The sequence below is a fragment of the Chiloscyllium plagiosum genome, chromosome 6 (assembly GCF_004010195.1).
Source record: "Chiloscyllium plagiosum isolate BGI_BamShark_2017 chromosome 6, ASM401019v2, whole genome shotgun sequence".
Lineage (NCBI taxonomy): Eukaryota > Metazoa > Chordata > Chondrichthyes > Orectolobiformes > Hemiscylliidae > Chiloscyllium > Chiloscyllium plagiosum.
This window is the reverse complement of record NC_057715.1, coordinates 80186267-80205914: the sequence shown is the minus strand read 5'-3', so window position 1 is coordinate 80205914 and position 19648 is coordinate 80186267. Positions and strand designations below refer to the sequence as shown.

Genomic DNA, 19648 nt, shown 5'->3' with positions numbered 1-19648 from the left:
CTTTGCCATCAACTACTATCCTCTGTCTTCTTCCAGCCAGCCAACTCTTAATCCAAACCTCCAACTCACCCTCAATGCCATACCTCTGTATTTTTTGCAGTAGTCTACCATGGGGAATCTTATCAAACGCCTTACTAAAATCCATATACACCACATATACCGCTTTCCCCTCGTCCACCTCCTTAGTCATCTTCTCAAAGAATTCAATAAGGTTTGTGATGCACGACCTGCCCTTCACAAAACCATGCTGACTATCCTTGATCACATTATTCCTCTCCAGATGTTCATAAATCCTATCCCTTACAATTCTCTCTAAGACTTTGCCCACAACAGAAGTGAGACTCACTGGCCTATAGTTACTATTTGGCCCTTTGTATCTACACCGGCTCTGTGAACAAGTTCTAAGACATAATGCCATTCTCTTGCCTTTTCCCTACAACCTGGAATATTGTTTCTGTTTAGATAATCATCTAAGGCTATCTTGATTAACTTAGTTGAGCATGTTTCCACCACATTTTCAGGCAGTGCATTCCAGACCTAAACTACTTGCTATGTAAAAAAAAAGTTTCTTCCTGACATTGTTTGCTTCTTTTGCAAATTATCTTATATCTGTGTTCTCCTGTTCTCCGTCATTTAGAGGGAACAGTTTCTCCCATCTACTTTGTTCAACCAACACATGCTTTTAGAAAAAGTCTATTAAATCTCTCCTCTCAATTTCTTCAATCAGTCTTCATGCCTGAAGTTTCTCATAAACCTATCCTGCATGCTCTCCAGTGTGTTCCCATCCTTCTGAACTGTGGCATCTAGAACTATTCACAATAATCTAGCTGAAGTCTAAACAGTATCTACAGCTTCAACATAGCCTCCTTGATGCATAATACCCCGTACCTAAAGCCTTTGATACTGAATGCTTTATCAACTGCTCACTATAATTGTCCTTTCGCTCTTAGTGCCTTATGCAGGCATACACCCAGGTCTCTCTGTTCCTACACACCCTTTAAAATAGCACCTTTTGTTTTACTGTATCTCCATGTTCTTTTCAATACTTCAGACTTCTTTGCACTGAATTTCATCTGCCATTTATCTGCCCATTTCACCAACTTGTCAGTATCTTTCCATGTAGTTTATAGTGTTTCCTTAGAAATCTGTGTACACACATCAACAACACTATCTGTTAATTCTATCCTGAATAGTAGTTTCATGTCAGTCCTCCATCACTGAAGTTAAACTGTGACTTTTCTGTAATTGATGGACTTGACTTTACAACCACTTTTTTTGAACAAGGACATTACATTTGTAATTCCCAGTTGTCTGGCACCACCACTGAGGCTAAGGTAGATTGAAAGATTATTGTAGTACCTCTTCAAATTCCACTGTCACTTGCTTCGTTATCCTTATATGCATCTCCCAGCTTCAATCTCCAGGAGTTCTGTATTCATGCATAGTTCATGGTTTTTAAATTTTAACATTTGTATTTTAACTATTTGTATTTTGATACATGGCATTTATGCACTTAATCAGCTGGGATAAGTTCGTCAGTTTAATTATAACCGATTCAAGCAATTTCATAGCAATAGAAGCAGGAGTAGGCCATTTGGCCCATCGAACCTGCTCCACCATTCATTAAGATCATGGCTGATCTATCCATCATCTGAGTTCCTCCTACCTGCATTATCCCCATAATCCTTAATTCCGCTACATGCAAAAACCCATCCAACTGTGTCTGGAATATATTTAATGAAGCTGCCTCTACTGCTTCCCTGGGCAGAGAATCCCATTGATTCACTACTTTCTGGGAAAATCAGTTCTTCCTCATTTCTGTCCTAAACCCATTCTCTCTAACCTTGAGGCCATGTCCCCAAGTCCTAGCCTTATCCACCAGCGGAAACAACTTACCTGCCTCTATATTATCCATTCCTTTCATAATTTTATATGTTTCTATAAAATCCCCTCTCATTCTTCTAAATTCTAGCAAGTACAGACCCAGCTGGCTCAATCTCTCCTCACAGGGTAGATCCCTCATTTCCGGAATCAACCTGGTGCACCACCTCTGCACGACCTCCAAAGCCAGTATATCCTTCCTCGAGTAAGGAGACCAGAACTGCCACAATGCTCCAAGTGCGGCCTCACCAACACCTTGTACAATTGCAGTAGAATCTCCCTGCTCTTGAATCCAATCCCTGGAGCAATGAAAGCCAATATTCAATTTGCCTTCCTGATTACCTATTGCACCTGCAAGTCAACTTTTAGCGAATCATGTACAAGCAGTCCTATATGTCTCTGCATGACAGCATGCTGCAAACTTTCGCCATTTAAATAATATTCTGACCTATTTTCACTTGCAAAGTGGATATCCTCACACTTATGAATATTGTACTGCATCTGCCAGATACCTGCCCAATCACTTAACTTATCTAAATCTCTCTGCAGACCCTTCATATCCTCTGCACAGTTTGCCTTTCCACTCAATGTAGTGTCATCAGCAAACTTGGGTACATTACTCTTGGTCTCCTCATCCAACTTCACATATATCATGACCAGTTGCGGGCCCAACACCGACCCCTGTAGCACCCTGCTCACCACTGATCTACAACTAGAGAAAGACCATTTATCCCAACTCTCTGCTTTCTACTTATTAACCAGTCCTCTATCCATGCTAGTACATTCCCCACAACTCCATGCATTCTTATCTTATGGATGAGTCTTTTATGCGGCACCTTATCAAATGCCTTCTGGAAATCCAATTATATAACATCCATCTGTTCCCCTTCATCCACCGTGCTTGTTACATCCTCAAAGAACTCCAGTAAGTTTGTCAAACAGGACCTTCCCTTCCTGAATCCATGCTGCGTCAGCCTGATGGAACTCTTTCCACCCAGAGGTCTCACTATTTCTTCTTTAATGATAGCCTCCAGCATTTTCCTGAGTACAGATGTTAAGCTAACTGGCCTACACCCTTTTTTAAAACAACTAAACTTACTACCAATTAGAATGGAATATCAGTCCAAATTAGTATGTTATCATTTATAATAGACTTTAAAATATTTGCTAAATATCACTGGAAAAATTGCAAAAGTTGTTACTCACAAGCAAAAAGAAAAATTGCTAGAAAAGCTCAGCAGGTCTGGCAATATCTGTGAAAGAAATCAGAGTTAATGTTTTAGGTCAGGTTACCCTATCTCAGAACAGATGGTAGCTAGGAAAATATCAGTTTTTATGCAAAAATAGGGTAGGAGGAGAGGTGAGGAGTAAGCAATAGGTGGGGATAGAACCCAAAGAGAGAGAAAAATAGTTGGACAGACAAAGGAGTGAATAATTATCTGGCTAGGAGGCTGAATAACTGATAATGGAGACTGTTAGTGGCTAACAATGGGTTGTGTGTAAAGGCAGACTATGTGATAAGACCCCTGGTGTGTGGGGGTGGAGGCTAGGATACAGGAGAGTTCAAGCCCTAAAGTTATTGAACTTGATATTGAGTCCAGAAAGCTGCAGGGTCCCCAAATGAAAAATTAGATCTTGTTCTTCCGGCTTCTGCTGAGATTCACTGGAGCACTGCAGCAAGCCTGAGACAGACATATTGGCCAGGGAACAGGCTGATGTGTTGAAGTGGCAGGCTTGCTGCAGTGAGTCAGTCAGGGGGCTGACTTAGGGCAATGACTTGAAAGAAATTTTGGGATTTGCATATTAATCAGTCAAAGCCTGCATCTCTATTCTAACTAATTAAAGATTTAAGAGCTATCTTAGGTGTGTTCAATTTGTTCGCATGAGTTGTATAACCCTTTGATCTTTTCCTTATAAATTCTGTGTCTAAGGTCTTCCTCTCTCACTAACACCTGATGAAGGAACAGTGCTCCAAAAGCTAGTGTTTTCAAATAAACCTGTTGGACTATAACCTGGTGTAGTATGATTTTTGACCTGTCCAACCAGTTGGCAACGCTGGCACCTCCACATCAAGTCTCCATTAACAGCTATTCACTCTCCTAGCCAGATCATTATCCACTCCTCTGTCCAACTGTTCTTCTCTCTCTTTGGGCTCCTAGCTATCCATTCTGAGAAAGAGTCACTGGACCAGAAGCGTTAACTCTGATTTCTCTTCAGATGCTGCCAGACCAACTCAGTTTTCCAGCAATTGCTGTTTTTGTTCAAAATCTTTGTATTGGGTTCCCAAATAAATGACTGGGTTAAGACAAATGATTTCAAAAAAATTGTATTCTTCAGTAAAAAGCCCTATTTAACTTGCTTCATATGATCATATGATCAACACAGTAATGTTCAATTTATTAATTGTATTGAAAGATATAAGCCCTACAACTTTCTAGTTGTTTCTGTCAAAAATATACACTTTAAAAATTATACCTGTAAAATTCCTTTGTAAATGTTTACTACACGGTAATGATCCTTTAGATCAGGTGACAAAATCATTTATGGCCTGAATCAATGTGAATAAGAGACCAAATTAATCCTTAAGTCCTTATTTAGCCCTTCTTTCCATCCTGAAGCAATTTATAAAAGTACTTCATCTGTACACCCACATCCTAGGACAGGCGAAACAAAGACACACACGAGAATTCTTACAGGCAAGGCATTCTAACCAGAACTCCGTCAATAAACACATCGATTTAGATCCTATCTAGCTTCCCTTGAAATAAAGAATCGGAAATGACATCACCCACCTTAAGAAACTGAGACCTATAAAGAGAGAGGCAGGACATACCACCAGCGTTTCACAGGACACTCTCACTGATGATGTTACCTAGTATGGTGACAAAACATCTGAAAACAAACCTTGCACTCAGCGAGCTAACTTACATACTTATCACCAATCTCAGCTACAAATCTTCTCAAAATCGTACTTCATCTGCATTCAAAGACTGAAACATCTGTACTAATTTAGCATGTTAGCACATCTCCAGAAATCTCTTATAAGACTTCACATATAAATTTAGAAATACAATATTAATTTCACATAAGATCTATACTACGATTCTCTTTGACACCTTTTTTTAAAAGGCTCCAAATGATCAACTCAAATGATCACATTTTAGGCATATTGTTATAACTAACACACTAAAGCAACATTGGCCAAACACCATTTAGTAGATAACTATTGCACTAAAATACAGAAAAGCAATCCCTTCTTAACTTGCCAACAGGATTGAAAATCCTACACAGCATGCACCTGTAAACATTATCCAAAGTCAGTTCCAATTTCTATCAAGCTAACTTTTTCCTGTCTAGCTCTGTAATAACATCCAGTTTCAAAAGCAGTTTCCTTCAGTCTTCTGAGAATCCCCAAACTCACTTGCAACAGCAAGGCCCAAGTTGGCAACACTTTCTCCTAGCCATGGCAAGACAAATCTGTGACTGTCCTTAAGTTTTCACAAATTTAGTCTCTTTGAATAGAGAACAAGCTCTCTACCAGAAAGTTTCTCATTGCTATTTTCCCCCCTCAACCTTGCATGAGACTTTCACTCTTTGGTTTTGTTCGATGTCTACAAGAATACTAAGATAAAGGCTATTAGACTAGATGGGATTGAGGTGCATAAGGAGGAGGTGTTAGCAATTCTGGGAAGTGTAAAAATAGATAAGTCTCTGGGCCAGATGGGATTTTTCTAAGATTCTCTGGGGAAGCCAGTGAAGATATTGCCGAGCCTTTGGCTTTGATCTTTTATGTCGTCATTATCTACAGGAATAGTGCCAGAAGACTGGAGGATTCCAAATGTTGTTGCCTTGTTCAAGAAGGGGAGTAGAGACAACACAGGAAATTATAGACCTGTGAGCCTTCCTTCGGTTGTGAGTAAAGTGTTGGAAAGGGTTATAGGAGATATGATTTGTATTATCTAGAGAAGAATAAGTTGATTCGGGGTAGTCAACATGGTTTTGCAAAGAGTAGGTCATGCCTCACAAACTTTATTGAGTTCTTTGAGAAGGTGACCAAACAGGTTGAAGAGGATAAAGTGGTTGATGTGGTGTATATGGATTTCGGTAAGGCGTTTGATAAAGTTCCCCACAGTAGGCTATTGCACAAAGTACGGAGGCATGGGATTGAGGGTGATTTAGCGGTTTGGAAATTGGCTAGCTGAGAGAAGATAGAGGGTGGTGGTTGATTGAAAATATTTATCCTGGAGTTTAGTTACTTCTAGGGTATTGCAAGGATCTGTTTTGGGTCCACTGCTGTTTGTCATTTAAATGAATGACTTGAATGAGGGCAAAGAAGGATGGGTTAGTAAATTTGCAGATGACAGTAAGGTCAGTAGAGTTGTGGATAGTGACAAATGTTGTAGGTTATAGAGAGATATAGATAAACTGCAGAGCTGGGCTGAGAGGTGGCAAATGGAGTTTAATGCAGAAAGGTGTGAGGTGATTCACTTTGGAAGGAGTAACAGGAATGTTGAGTATTGGGCTAATGGTAGGATTCTTGGTAGTGTAGATGAGCAGAGAGTACTCAGTGTCCAGGTACATAGATCCTTGAAAGTTGCCACCCAGGTTGAAAGGGTTGTTAAGAAGACATATGGTGTGTTAGCTTTTATTGGTAGAGGGATTGAGTTTTGGAAACATTAGATCATGCTGCAGCTATACAAAACTCTGATGCGGCCGCACCTGGAGTATTGCATATAGTTCTGGTCACCGCATTATAAGAAGCATGTGAAAGCTTTGGGAAGGGTTCAGAGGGAATTTACTGGGATGTTGCCTAGTACGGAGAGAAGGTCTTACGAGGAAAGGCTGAGGAACTTGAGGCTGTTTTCATTAGAGAGAAGAAGGTTTAGAGGCGACTTAATAGAGACACATAAGATAATCAGAGGGTTAGATAGGCTGGACAGTGAGAGCCTCTTTCCTCGGATGGCGATGGCTAGTACAAGGGGACGTAGCTTTAAATTGAGGGGTGATAGATATTGTCAGATGTCAGAGATAGTTTCTTTACACAGAGAGTAGTAGGGGCATGGAACGCACTGCTGCAACAGTAGTAGACTCGCCAACTTTAAGGGCATTTAAAAGGTAATTGGATAGACATATGGACGAGAATGGAATAATGTAGGTTAGATGAGTTTCAGCTTGGGTCCACAGGTCGGCGCAACATCGAGGGCCAAAGGTTCTGTACTGTGCTCTAATGTTCTATGTTCTATGTTCTCTGAAAAAGTGATTCTACTAGCTGCCTTTTTCTTTAGCTACAATGGAGTCTAATTTGGGCTTCTGTCCCCATAGCAATTAGACTAAATGGGCTATTGTCAGTCAAACGTTATTAGGAGTTCACATGGCCCAAGACTCTGTTTTATCTTAAATGAAAAGAGAACATTTAAAAAAGCCATTTTAAAGAATCTCACGTTCATAAAATTGCACAAACAGGAATTAGATTATTGAAAATTTTAGTATGATGTTAAGAAGAGGAATGTTAGCTATGGTCAGCGTATCTAGATAAACTCCTTGTCTTTAGTGAAATCTCTGAAGTCCATTCCAAACACTCGAATATTCAGACCTTGATTTAATACACTGTACAAAAAAAAGCAGAACCTTTGATAGTGGAGAATTCCCTCAGCATTGCCCCAAATTGCCGCATTAGCTGACAAATTACATCTCATCATTGTGAACCAGCATTTGGGATGACCCTGCAGAGTTCACTATACACTGATTTCAAGGGAGTTGTCAAGGAAGTTTGAATTTCCGATTGTCATTCCCCTGCTCCTTGGGACCATCCAAAGAATTTGTTGAACAAACCATAGAACCATCAACACGTTATAGCACAACAAGAGATCATTCAGCCCAGCCAGAGATTAAAAAAAACCTAGTCTTCCATCCCAATTTTCCAGCATATACAGGTAGTCCATTACTCTTCAGGTTTTAGCATTCAGAACTGAAGAAGAGTCACTGGATCTGAAATATTAACTCTGCTTTCTCTCCACAGATGCTGCCAGACCTGCTGAGCTTTTCAAGCAATTTATGTTTTTGTTTCTGATTTCCAGCATCCAAAATTCTTTCAGTTTTTTTCACAAAGGACAATATAGCACAGGATCAGGTCTTTTGGCCCTCCAAGCCTGGACTGACATATTTTGTCCTTCCATACTAAAACTGTCTTCATTTGCAGGATCCATATCCCCCTACTCTCTTCCTATTCATGTGTTCGTCCAGGTGCTTTTTGAATGCTGCTATTGTGTCTGCTTCCATCACCACCTCTAGCAGTGCGTACCAGGCATTCATCACCTTTTAGGTGAAAAACTTGCCTTGCACATCTCTTTTAACTATCCCCCCCTAACCCTCACCACCACCACACCTTGAAACTGTGTATCTTAGTAATTGACACCGCGACCCTGCAAAAAAGCCTCATACATTCCACTCTCTCTGTGCTATTCACAATCTTTATAAACTTCTATCAGGTCACCCCTCAACCTCCTGCGTTCTAGGGACAAGCCCAGTCTATCCAATCTTTCTACATTGCTAAAATCCCCTATATCAGGCAACATGCTGGTAAACCTTTTCTGTACCCTCTCCGAAGCATCTACTTCCTTCTGGTAGTGTGGTGACCAGAACTCTAAGCAATATTTCAAGTGTGACCTAACTAAAGTTATATAAAGCTGCAGCATAGCTAGTTTATCCTTATACACAATGCCCCTTCCAATGAAGGCAAACATGACCTAGGTCTTTTATCACTACCTTATCTACCTGTGCTGCCACCTTCAGTGACCTGTGAACCTGCACACACACATAACCCTTTGCATATCAATTCTCCTAAGTGTTCTGCCATTCACTGTATAATTTCAACCTGTATTTGAACTTCCAAAATGCATCACTTCACATTTGTTTGGAACTTTGAGGAATTCTATGTCTGTCCGCCAAATCAGGTTGCAAATTCCAAACACGCTGGGTGAAACCCTTTTCTTTGTATTCCCTGAAATCTTTTCTACCTATCATAGAGTCATAGAGTCACAGCACGGAAACAGACCCTTCGGTCACACTCGTCCATGCTGACCAGATATCCCAACCTAATCTAGACCCACTTGCAAGCATCTGGCCCATATCCCTCCAAATCCCTTCTACTCATATACCCATCCAGATGTCTTTTTAATGTTGCAATTCTTAAGTCTTTATCCATGGTAATTGATCTCCCTGCTAACAAAACAGATCTTTTCTGTCCTCTCTATCCAATCCATTCATTATTTTATATACCTCAATGAAGTCATTCCTCAGTTTCTTCTGTTCTAAGGAGTTTATCCAGCCATTCCTCATAGTTGCAGTTTTCAAGCTCGGCAACATTCTTATAAATCTCCTCTGTACTCTTGCCAGACCAATTATGTCCTTCCTGTAATTCAGTGACCAGAACTACATATCGTATTCCAACTGTGGCCTAACGAGCATTTTATACAGTTCTAACATTACATCCCTGCTTTTGTATTCTAAATCTTGTCCAATAAAGGAAATCATTTACCTCCCCTGTCTCTTTCAAGGGCTGATGGACGTGCACTCTAAGGATCCCCACTTTCTGTATCCATCTCAGTATCCTCCCATTTATTGTATATTTCCTTGCTTTGTTTGCCCTTTCCAAATGCATTACCTTGCATTTCTCCAGAATGAATTTCTTTTACCACTTTTCCATTTCCTCAAAAAAAACCATTGATAGCATTCTGGCATTGACAGCTGACCTCTTCAGTATTAACTACACCATTAATTTTTGTGCCATCTGGAAATTTCCCAATCATACAACCCACATTTAAGTCCAAATCATTAATAAAAGACATTAAGCAAGGAACTGAGCACTGAGCACTGTGCAATACCATTGGAAACCAATTTTCATTCACAAAAACTTGCATCATCCCTTTGTTTCTGGTTGCTCAGCCATTATTGGATCCAACTAACTACATTCTCTGTTTCCTACAGGCTTTTAGTTTTCTGACCAGTCTGCTGTTTAGAACCTTGTCAAATGCCTTTTGAAAATCCAAGTAGACAATACTCATTGCACTACCTTCATCAGTCTTCTTTGTTATTTCAAATAACTTAGTCGTGCATGATTTCCCTTAATGTAACAATTGCATCTTTTTAAACTTTTTTATGTTTGAAGACTGAATTTGAAAAAGGACCATTTTACAACAAAGGACTAAGAAATGATTTGCTACACTTTTAAGAGCAAGGTTTTGAAACTCATTGCGAGTCCTGTTTACTCTGTTGCTTTGCAAGCAGTGTAAATAGACAGCACTCCAACAGGGTGTGTATACATAGTGAGAAATTTGGTTGCCAACAAGTAGCTGATTGGTTTATGGAATTATGTCTAGTTGTGGATACCATAGGTCATCAGCCTGTCAGCAGCTGTCTGATTGGTTTCTGGGTAGCTGATCAGCTCATGGGTATGAACGATACAGTGAGAAATCCTTGGATCTCCAAAAGGGGAGGTAATGTTCATATCTCTCATTAGTTAAAAAATATGTATAATTAAAGAAAGCCAGTAGTTTTCTCCCATCAGTGATTGCTTTTAACCACTAAGTCAAAGGCTATAATTTGTGAGCCCGTCATTCTGCCCTCCTGGGAAGAATTGAAAGAATCTGAAGGACAAGTTCGGAGAACTAAAGAACTTGGGGAAACAAAAGAATCCTGAAGACTGGTCCCATTAGAATAGTTTCCTCAGTTTCTTCTCTTCCCAAAATCAGTGTCTTTGTGTATTTTGATAACATTTTTAACCTTTGTTTCCAGGAATAGTGGGGCATGATTTCTAATGTGCTATTCCATTCAGGCATGACATTACCAAACCCATGTTCACTATCCTTCCTGATTAATCTATGCCTTTCTAAGCAACAGTTTGTCCTGGCACTCAGAATTAATTCTAATCATTTATCCACTATCAAAGTCAGACTGACCAGCCTGTAATTGTTTGCTCTATCCCTCTCACCTTTTTAAACCAGGTAATCATGTTTGTGGGCTACCAGTCCTCTGGTATCTTGCCTTTATCTAGAGAAGATTGGAAAACAATCCTTGGAATATCTGTTCATTCCCCCTTTAATAGCCTTGGATACCATCTATCTTTTCCTGCTGATTTATCTACTTTCAATGATGGCAGTTTCTTCAGTATCTCCTCTCACTTTACGCTTACTGAATCAAATAGTCTGAAATGCTTACCTGGATAGTTAGAAAATTTGAGATGGAAAAAATTATAATCTGTCTCCTGAGTAACATTCCTGAGTACTCTCATCAATCATTTTCATTGATGTATTCCATACCCTTTGATCTACCAATTTCTTTCCGCCTTCTCCAACCCACTTCCAGCATCACCTGGTCATCCTCCATTATATCACTTATCATCCATTCACGTACACTAACACATTGAAAAGTATTGGGATCATTTAATATTTAATTTAATATGCCACCTAGTGCTGTAAACGTGGAGCATGGCTTCTGCAGTGACTCTCTTTGCTGCTTTTGCCGCGGATTGCTGCAATCTTCTGCATCATGTTTCACATTCAGGGCCTTTTCAATCCTAGGTAAAGGGCAGTATTTTTGTCTGATCAGTGTCAGATTCTGCCTCCGGTACTGACCAGAAGATTTGGACCATGTTAATAATTTGTAAATCTCAAATGCATGTCTGATCAAGATCTTCTTACAGGATTTTAGCTGCCTCCTCTGAGTCTGCAATTTCTCCCAGCTTGCAAGAGCATTCTAACTGCAAACTGGTTTGTTTGTGTGTAGCAAATATAAGAGGGATTTAAGCTTTGATCCCCAGTTCACTACATACAACCCAGGTGGCCTAGTTCTCCTTATGACTGTCTTCTTTCTTCCTTTTACGCAGTTGCTGATCCATATCCTAGTTTATGATTGACCACGAGCTTTGCTTTCCCGGGTGCAATAGGTTTTATAATACTTGCGTATGAATGTTACTCTTGTGACATTTTTGGTTGATCCAATCTTCTCTTTGGAATTGCAGCGTTTGGCTAGGCAGGCACAGAAAGATAATTTCTTCTTTAACGACACTTCAGAAATTTTTAATAAGGAACACAAAAGTAGTGGTAAAGATTTGAATTGAAGGTTGCAGAAGCAGTTTTATTTTTACACCCACAGTCACAGACTCATTTTAAAAGAAATCTTTTTTTGATTTACATTGTCTGAACTATGACTTAATGCAAAGATAGTTGTCTGCTACTTTCTGTGCCAAGTGCAATTACTGGTATTGAATATGTGCTTTGCATCCAGTTTGATGTTGGAAGAGCCAACATAGTTACTGTGCATCTATTACTTGTAATATCTGGTGTTTTTTCATATAAATGGTAAACTGGAAGCTATAGTGAGTTTAAACGTAAATGGTTCACTATTTAATAGGGTTGAGTGCTGCGCTTCAAAGAGGAGAAAGTTAGCTGCACAGTAGCTCCGGGCAAGGGTGAGTCTATCTTGCTATGAGAATCTAGACTCTGATCTAATAAAGATGTAATTCAAAATGAGCCACAGAAGTCCCAATTTATGTAATTGCTATGTTGGATCAGTTACTCCAAAAGCTGCTTTAGAATTCACTGGGAAAAAAAAAGAAACATTTGAACAATTACGGTGTCTGGTTGAAATAACATATTATGGAAACTGTTTCACTTCTGGAGCAGCATAATTGCTAACAAACTCCTATAACTTGAAAGGCTTTCCTGCTGTGTTTGAGGTACTCGATTAGTTGTGGTTAGAGAAGAGGAAGCACAATATTATGATGCTGGCAAGTTCTACAAATGCAAACTAATCACTTCAAAAGTTGACCACTGACAAACCACATCATTATAAAGCTTTATTTTCATGAAATGGCATTAGGTTTTCTGTATTGGGCAATGAAAGATTCCATTCAGATGCATCCAAAATAGGGATGAAATTAATTTTGAGTGCATGATGGTAACTATTCAAAGTATTGACATTACAGATTAAACAATTGTTTAACCTCTGAAATGAATGAACCTCCATAATTATGCTGAACCTTGTTGATATGACTGGTAACTGTACAACAACAATTTGCATTTATGCAGCATCAATAATGTTGTAAAACATCCTGCCATGCTTGTATAAGATAACCTGTATAATCATCAAAGTTTCAATATCGATTGGTCTTGAAGGTAGACTTCAGGCAATTCTGAGGAAGGGTCACTTGACACAAAACGTTAACTCTGATTTCTCTCCACATATGCTGCCAAAACTGCTGAGCTTTTCCAGCAGTTTCTATTTTTGTCTCTGATTTACAGCATCTGCAGTTCTTTTGGTTTTTATTGAAGACATCAGGCAGTCAGCTGTGGATTTTTCAATCTGGTTTGCTTGATTCACAGGTCTAAATATAATAGACTGACTTGGAAATATGGATAAAACATTTTATGTCTGCCTGCTTCATTCCACCTGTAATTTGCTATGGGAGGTGGTTATTTGAACTGAACTATTCATTTGGGGTTTCTCAGTTTCTCAACAATTCTCTTAGTTCTCAACAATTTGTTATATCAAGCAATTTTTAAGTGGTAGTGGTTTAAAATATGTCTTCAGGTTTGCTGGGAGTTCTACAGTTTTTTATTTATTAATGAGACATGGGTGTCACTGACTGGGCCAGTATTTATTGTTCATCTCTAAATGCCATTGAAAAGGTGGCAGTGAGCTGCCTTCTTGAACTGTTGTAGTCTATTTGCTGTCAGTAGACCCACAATGCCATAGCGAGGAATTCCAGGATTTTGTCCCAACGACACTGAAGAAAAATGAGATAATTCCAAGTCAGAATGGTGAGTAGCTTGCAAAATAACTTGTAGGCGATATGTTCTCATAAATCTGCTCCTGTCCTCCTAAATAGGAGTGGTTTTGGGTTTGGAAGATGCTCTCTATGGAGCCTTGGTGAATTTCTGCAGTAGATGGCTTCTTGTAGATAGTTTCTTGTAGATAGTACACACTGCTGCTACTGATCATCTATGGTGGAGGGAGTGAACGTTTGTGAATGTGCCTGTCAACAGGCTGTTTTGTTCTGGATGGTGTCAAGCTGCTTGAGTATTGTTGGAGCTGGACTCGTCCAGGTAATTGATGAGTATTCTATTGCACTCCTCACTTGTGCCTTGTAAATGGTGGATAGACTGCAATGAGGTCAGAAACGGAGTGACATTGGCAGAACTCAAACTGAGCATCAGTGAGCAGGTAATTGTTCAGCAAGAACTGGATGATCGGACTGTCAATGGCATCCTCCACCAGTTAATTGGTGATCCAGAGGGTAGTAAATGTTCAAGTTAAGTTTATTTCCTTAATATGATCTTACTGATTATTTTTCATTATTTTGAAGACCAATACCAAGTTTCTTTGAAAATAAGTTTAGTTACTTGAGCCAAGGTTAGTACTGATTTTTTTAATCACCTGATCATATTTCTTCAAGTGAGGTCCGTTTAGTTCAGTGGGCTGAATGGCTGGCTTATAATACAGAACAACTCCAAGATGTTGGTTAACCAGCTGAGGTAATCACGAAAGACCTTGGCCCTCACCTAACCCTCGGGTCTCTCTCTCTCTCTCTCTCACACTCACTCTCTCACACTCACACTCTCTCACACACACAGACACACACACACACTCTATGTCTGTCTCTCTTTCTCGCCCCATAATCTCTTTCTCTCTCTTGCCCCACAATCTCTCTCTCTTTCTTCCCCAGTCTTTCTCTAATGAGAGGCTAGCCCTATGGTCTGGTAAGACTAGGGCAATATTACAGTTTGGTGGAGGTGGGTACTGCAGATGCTGGAGATTAGAGTTAAGATTAGAGTGGTGCTGGAAAGGCACAGCAGGTCAGACAAAATAAGAGGAGCAGGAAAATCGATGTTTCGGGCAAAAGCCCTTCATCCTGATGAAACGTCGATATTACGGTTTGGCTAGTTTACAATGCAAAATGACTCCAACAATGTGGGTTCAGTTCCCACACCAGCTGCAATTACTCTGAAGGACTGTCCTTCTAAACCTGTTGATTCCTGAAGAAGGGCTTATGCCCGAAACCTCGATTCTCCTGTTCCCTGGATGCTGCCTGACCTGCTGCACTTTTCCAGCAACACATTTCCAGCTTCTAAACCTGTTGCCTCACCTAAGGTACGGTGACCTGAGGATAAACCACTACCAGTCATCTCTCTCTAATGAGAAAGCAGTCCTATAATATGTAGACTGTAGTGAGTTTACCTTTATTTTACTAAGATATTTCTAATGAAAAGTCAGGACTGAAGCTACCTATTGTAGTCTGGAATTATTTTCACCATTAATCTGTTCAATTACAATATTGTAATCTCTGCCTAGGATTTTTGCGGAAGTAAGAATTTATTTTAACAAAACTTAAAATGTTGATTTTCCTTGATCATTGTAAAAGAGGTTGGAGAGTATTTAACCAGAAGTACTTTCCATTGTTTCTGTCGACCTGTGGTTTTGATGGCAAACAAGGATCCCACTGGATTCTGACGGAGGCCTCAGTTAGTGTTTGATATATATGGGATCCTGGCTGCATTTTAACTGACACTTGAGTACAGTGTCGATTAAAGTTGTTGGGAAACCAACAAAGTCATTGAAGATTGAAGTAAATTTAAAGATAATTCTTAAAGGAACCAGGACTGTGCTGCTTAGACCTCTGAATCTGCCTCCAGCCATGAGACATTGGCAACATGCAGATATATGACCAGGTTTGCCCAAACTTCATCTCCTGCCTCTGCCCAGCTATCATTTCCAGCTAACATTGGTGAAGGAGCTATCCAGTGGTGTTGGAATCTATCATTAACTGGTAGGATATTAGGGTGAGAGTGCCATCTGTTCCCACCAGCTTTGCAGGATTTGAATCTGCCCATTACATTTTTCTCCAACCTAATACTTTTCAATTAGGGCTTAGCAATGTACCCACACTTCATAACCTTTTCTAAAAATTGATAAGGTTTTTCTTGTCCCATATCTCGAGCAGAAATTGTGTTGTATATGGCTTTTAGAAAAGTAAAAGCACATATATGTTACTTATTAAGTCATGTCCAGACCATTTGTACATATTGTGGATAGCTGCCTATATCAGGCTGCCTCCGACTACTCATTTGTCACTTTCACTGAAGTCATTTAGAGAAATGTCACTATAATATATATATGTATTAGAGTCCCAGCTATATTGGGTAATAACCTATTCACACCATTATAATATATTGTATTTAAATACCTCCATGGGTACATATCATTTTCCCTTCTCTTGGAGTTTGAAAGTGATCATTTTGGTAGGAGATTGAAATTATCATCTAGTGAAAGTGACTGTTGCCACACAATACTTGGAATGATTAAAGTGAAGAACCCCTTAGGGATTGAACCTGAACATAGCATTTTGTATTCATTTTGCTGAGTATCTTACCTCCTGTAGAAGCAAAACCAAACAGATGTGCAGTAGTGCCTGGCAGCATTTGCACTTGGTTCATTATAATCAGTCTCTTGTTTGTAAGCAAGATCTTTTTGTCTCTAAAATGCTACATAGGTGCAATGTCCAACACTTTTAATGGGAACAATGCATGAATGCCAATGTGCCTGCTGTAAGCATTGAATAATGTCTGTATGAATAATAGGCAATGCAGAAATGAGATGTAAAGGCGTGCAGAACAAATGTATTAGACAGACATAATATGATAAGTTAGTGGATTTCATGCAATGGTAAAATGGCAAATATTATGGGCAGTCAGGTAGGATCTTCCAAGGCTTCACCTTCAGGGTGCCATATTTAAAAGACGTCTGGAGAGTGTCACTATGCTTTGAGCTCTTGTCAGGCTGCTCAGGTTGGGTGTAAGCCTGCCCTATAGCCACATGGTGAATTGCATGCTCCATGACTCATGACTGGTTTTCCCTTCCTGATGCTATCATGTGCAAGGTATTTGTGGTTTTCAGCTAATTGCCACATGCATGGAAAGCACTGTTTGACTGTTGGTGACCTTCCCGACAACTATAAACCTCAATGTACAGCATGTAAAAGTGTTTACCTCATTTCTTTAACCTTATTATTCAGCACAGAGAGATAGATATTTTTAATCAATTAAGGGGATTAAAGGATTATTGGGAAAAGGCAGGAAAGTGGTGTTGAGGATTATCGGATCAACCATGACCTAATTGAATGGCAGAGTAGACTTGATGGGCCGAATGGCCTGCTTCTGCTCCTATGTATGAATGGCCTACATCTTAAGATCTTATGGTAATCCCACAACCAACTGATCAGATCAAAACTCAGCAGTTCTGATGAAGAATCGTAGTAGGCTCAAATATTAACCATGTTCCTCTCTGCACAGAGGCTGCCAGACCTGCTGAGTTTCTCCAGATTTAGTGTACTTGTTAGAAAGTCTTGAGTTTGCATGCAGTCCCATTTTTTTTGGGAAGTAATACAAGTGCTTATGACTACAATTGTTTCGACTATTTAGATTGAAATATAGATTTTTTTACTTGAAATTCATTCTCTTGCTAATTAATGTTGGGATTAGTTGATTTCAGTTGGTTTGTCACTATATAAATCTTTAAAACGTGAAATCTTATCCTGTGGTTTTCTCTCCATTGACATTATGGGCATTCTTTTTTGAAAAGGAATCAGTCTATACCAGAACAGTATCAAAAGGTTTTCGGGGAAACAATGATGAACTTGACTGCTGATAATAAGTATTTGATATGTTTTCTAATTGTTTCCTCTTATGTCTCATATAAAGTAGAAAATGAATAGTTCAAAATTGTGCTGTTTGTCCTTTCTTAGCATATGATAAACCTGTCATTGATATTTCCTGTTTAATAACTCACTCAATGCAAACTAAGAAATAAGGCGCTGATAGTGTAACCTAACCATATTGACCTTTTGGCAGTGCAAGCAATGTAAATGCATAGTTGGACAGGCTTGTTTACACAACCTTCCTAGTACTCTTTTTAGAAGTGTTGTAGACAAAACGTGGGTTTAGAGAAGTGTTTGTTTTACAATAGGTCTCTGGATAATACTTCCCATTCCCACTCACCCACTTTAAAGTGAACAAAATGTACACTGAATTTTTTTTTTCACTTAGTTCTATGGGAACATGGATTTTATAAAAAGTTTGACAATTAGTAGAATTTAATTTTCTCAGATCATAAAAAGGTACTATTTTGCTAATTTCAAGTTTAAAAAATCACACTTTTCTTCAATGAAACTAGGTCTTGATAATGTCAAATGAACTATGCACCAGAAGGGACAATAGTTTAATGCTTACAGAAAATTATCAGAGATGAAATTGCACTTGAGAAACAGAACAGAGTACAACTGAAGTTGATCCGCAAAGGAAATAATTTATTAGAGATTTTAATAGCTAGGCATTGTGAACAATGTTGGGTACAATGTAATTTTAATCTTTTATTTGCAGATATGCTTCAGAAGAAACCTACAATGGATGACTTTGTTGATGCCTTAGTGGCAGATCTGGATTTAAACTTTGAAACATACTTGGTAGACTCTGAGTAATTGATACATAAGTCTGCAAAATGTTTGAATTGCATCAACATTCAGGACATAATACTGTATGTGTGTATATATTGTGATTTATCGACATAATTTCAATGTCATTAATATTTTGTAGTGATTGGAACCTATTTAACTTGTAATTTTCATTAAAGTACAATGTTACTTTTTAAACATTTTCTCATTTTTATTGAAGTAAAAGGACAAAGAGTGTTTTTAATGTTTCTATGTTTTACTTGTTGAATCAGGAGAAACTTGCATTCTATGCAGAGATGTGTTATTACCTTTTACAGACTAGGTTTGTCTATTCACATCAGTAAAGTTGGGATCGCTTCGTTCCTATTATATTTTTTACTTACTGTAATGTTTTTAAATATGGGACGGCTCTTTGCACATCATACATTATCCATAAAAATGCCAAGGATTTCTGTTATCATAAGCCACTGAGGTGAATACAATTGTGTCTCAAAGTCAGTTTTCCATTTATATCAAAAGAGAAGCAAACTGATCTTCTGATTCATTGTTTATCTATCTCTGAATCTAAACTAGCCCCTACTAATCTTCTCCTCCACCTTACAGCTTAGGCATTCCACATTGTTAACTTCTCCCTAATAGTGAAATTGTTTAAAACACTCTAGAAACATTTTTCTCTGTAAATCAATTACAGTTTTGAAGAGTTATCTCATAGAGTCATAGAGACGTACAGCACGGAAACAGACCCTCCAATCCAACACTTCCATGCTGGCCAGATACCCAACCCAATCTAGTCCCACTTGTCAGCACCCGGCCCATATCTATCCAAACCCTTCCTATTCATATACCCATCCAGATGCCTTTTAAATGTTGCAATCGAACCAGCCTCCACCACTTCCTCTGGCAGCTCATTCGATATATGTATCACCCTCTGCATGAAAAACTTACCCTGGTAGGTCTCTTTTATATCTTTCCCCTCTCACCCTAGATCTATGCACTCTAGTTCTCAGCATGTTAAATGCCTTCTTAACCATCCTGTCTATGTGGGAAGTTAGAAACTGGTACAGCACATAGGCTGGTCATACTGTTTTCTCCTGAGCAAAAACATTAATTTCAATCCTATGATTCTCTGGATAGTTCAAGATTGTGTATTGAGTTACTTAGCCCTTCCCTTCCTGCACTTCTCTGTTGCATTCCATCTCTCCCTTCAGTTAGATGCTCCTGACTACCACGTCCTTGAATAATGTTGATGTTTTGAAAACAATT

The 19648-nt window shown here is 39.0% G+C and overlaps 1 protein-coding gene across 1 annotated transcript in view; it reads left to right on the top strand.

Annotated features, from left to right (window-relative positions):
• Positions 1 to 18580, top strand: part of LOC122550751 (mitochondrial intermediate peptidase-like) — a 156126-nt gene extending 137546 nt beyond the window's left edge. The window contains exon 19 of the mRNA XM_043691957.1: positions 18315 to 18580. Within this exon, the coding sequence (XP_043547892.1) occupies positions 18315 to 18412 (98 nt within the window). The 3' untranslated portion in view covers positions 18413 to 18580. The remainder of the gene's footprint in view (positions 1 to 18314) is intronic.
• The last annotated feature ends 1068 nt before the right edge of the window (positions 18581 to 19648 follow it).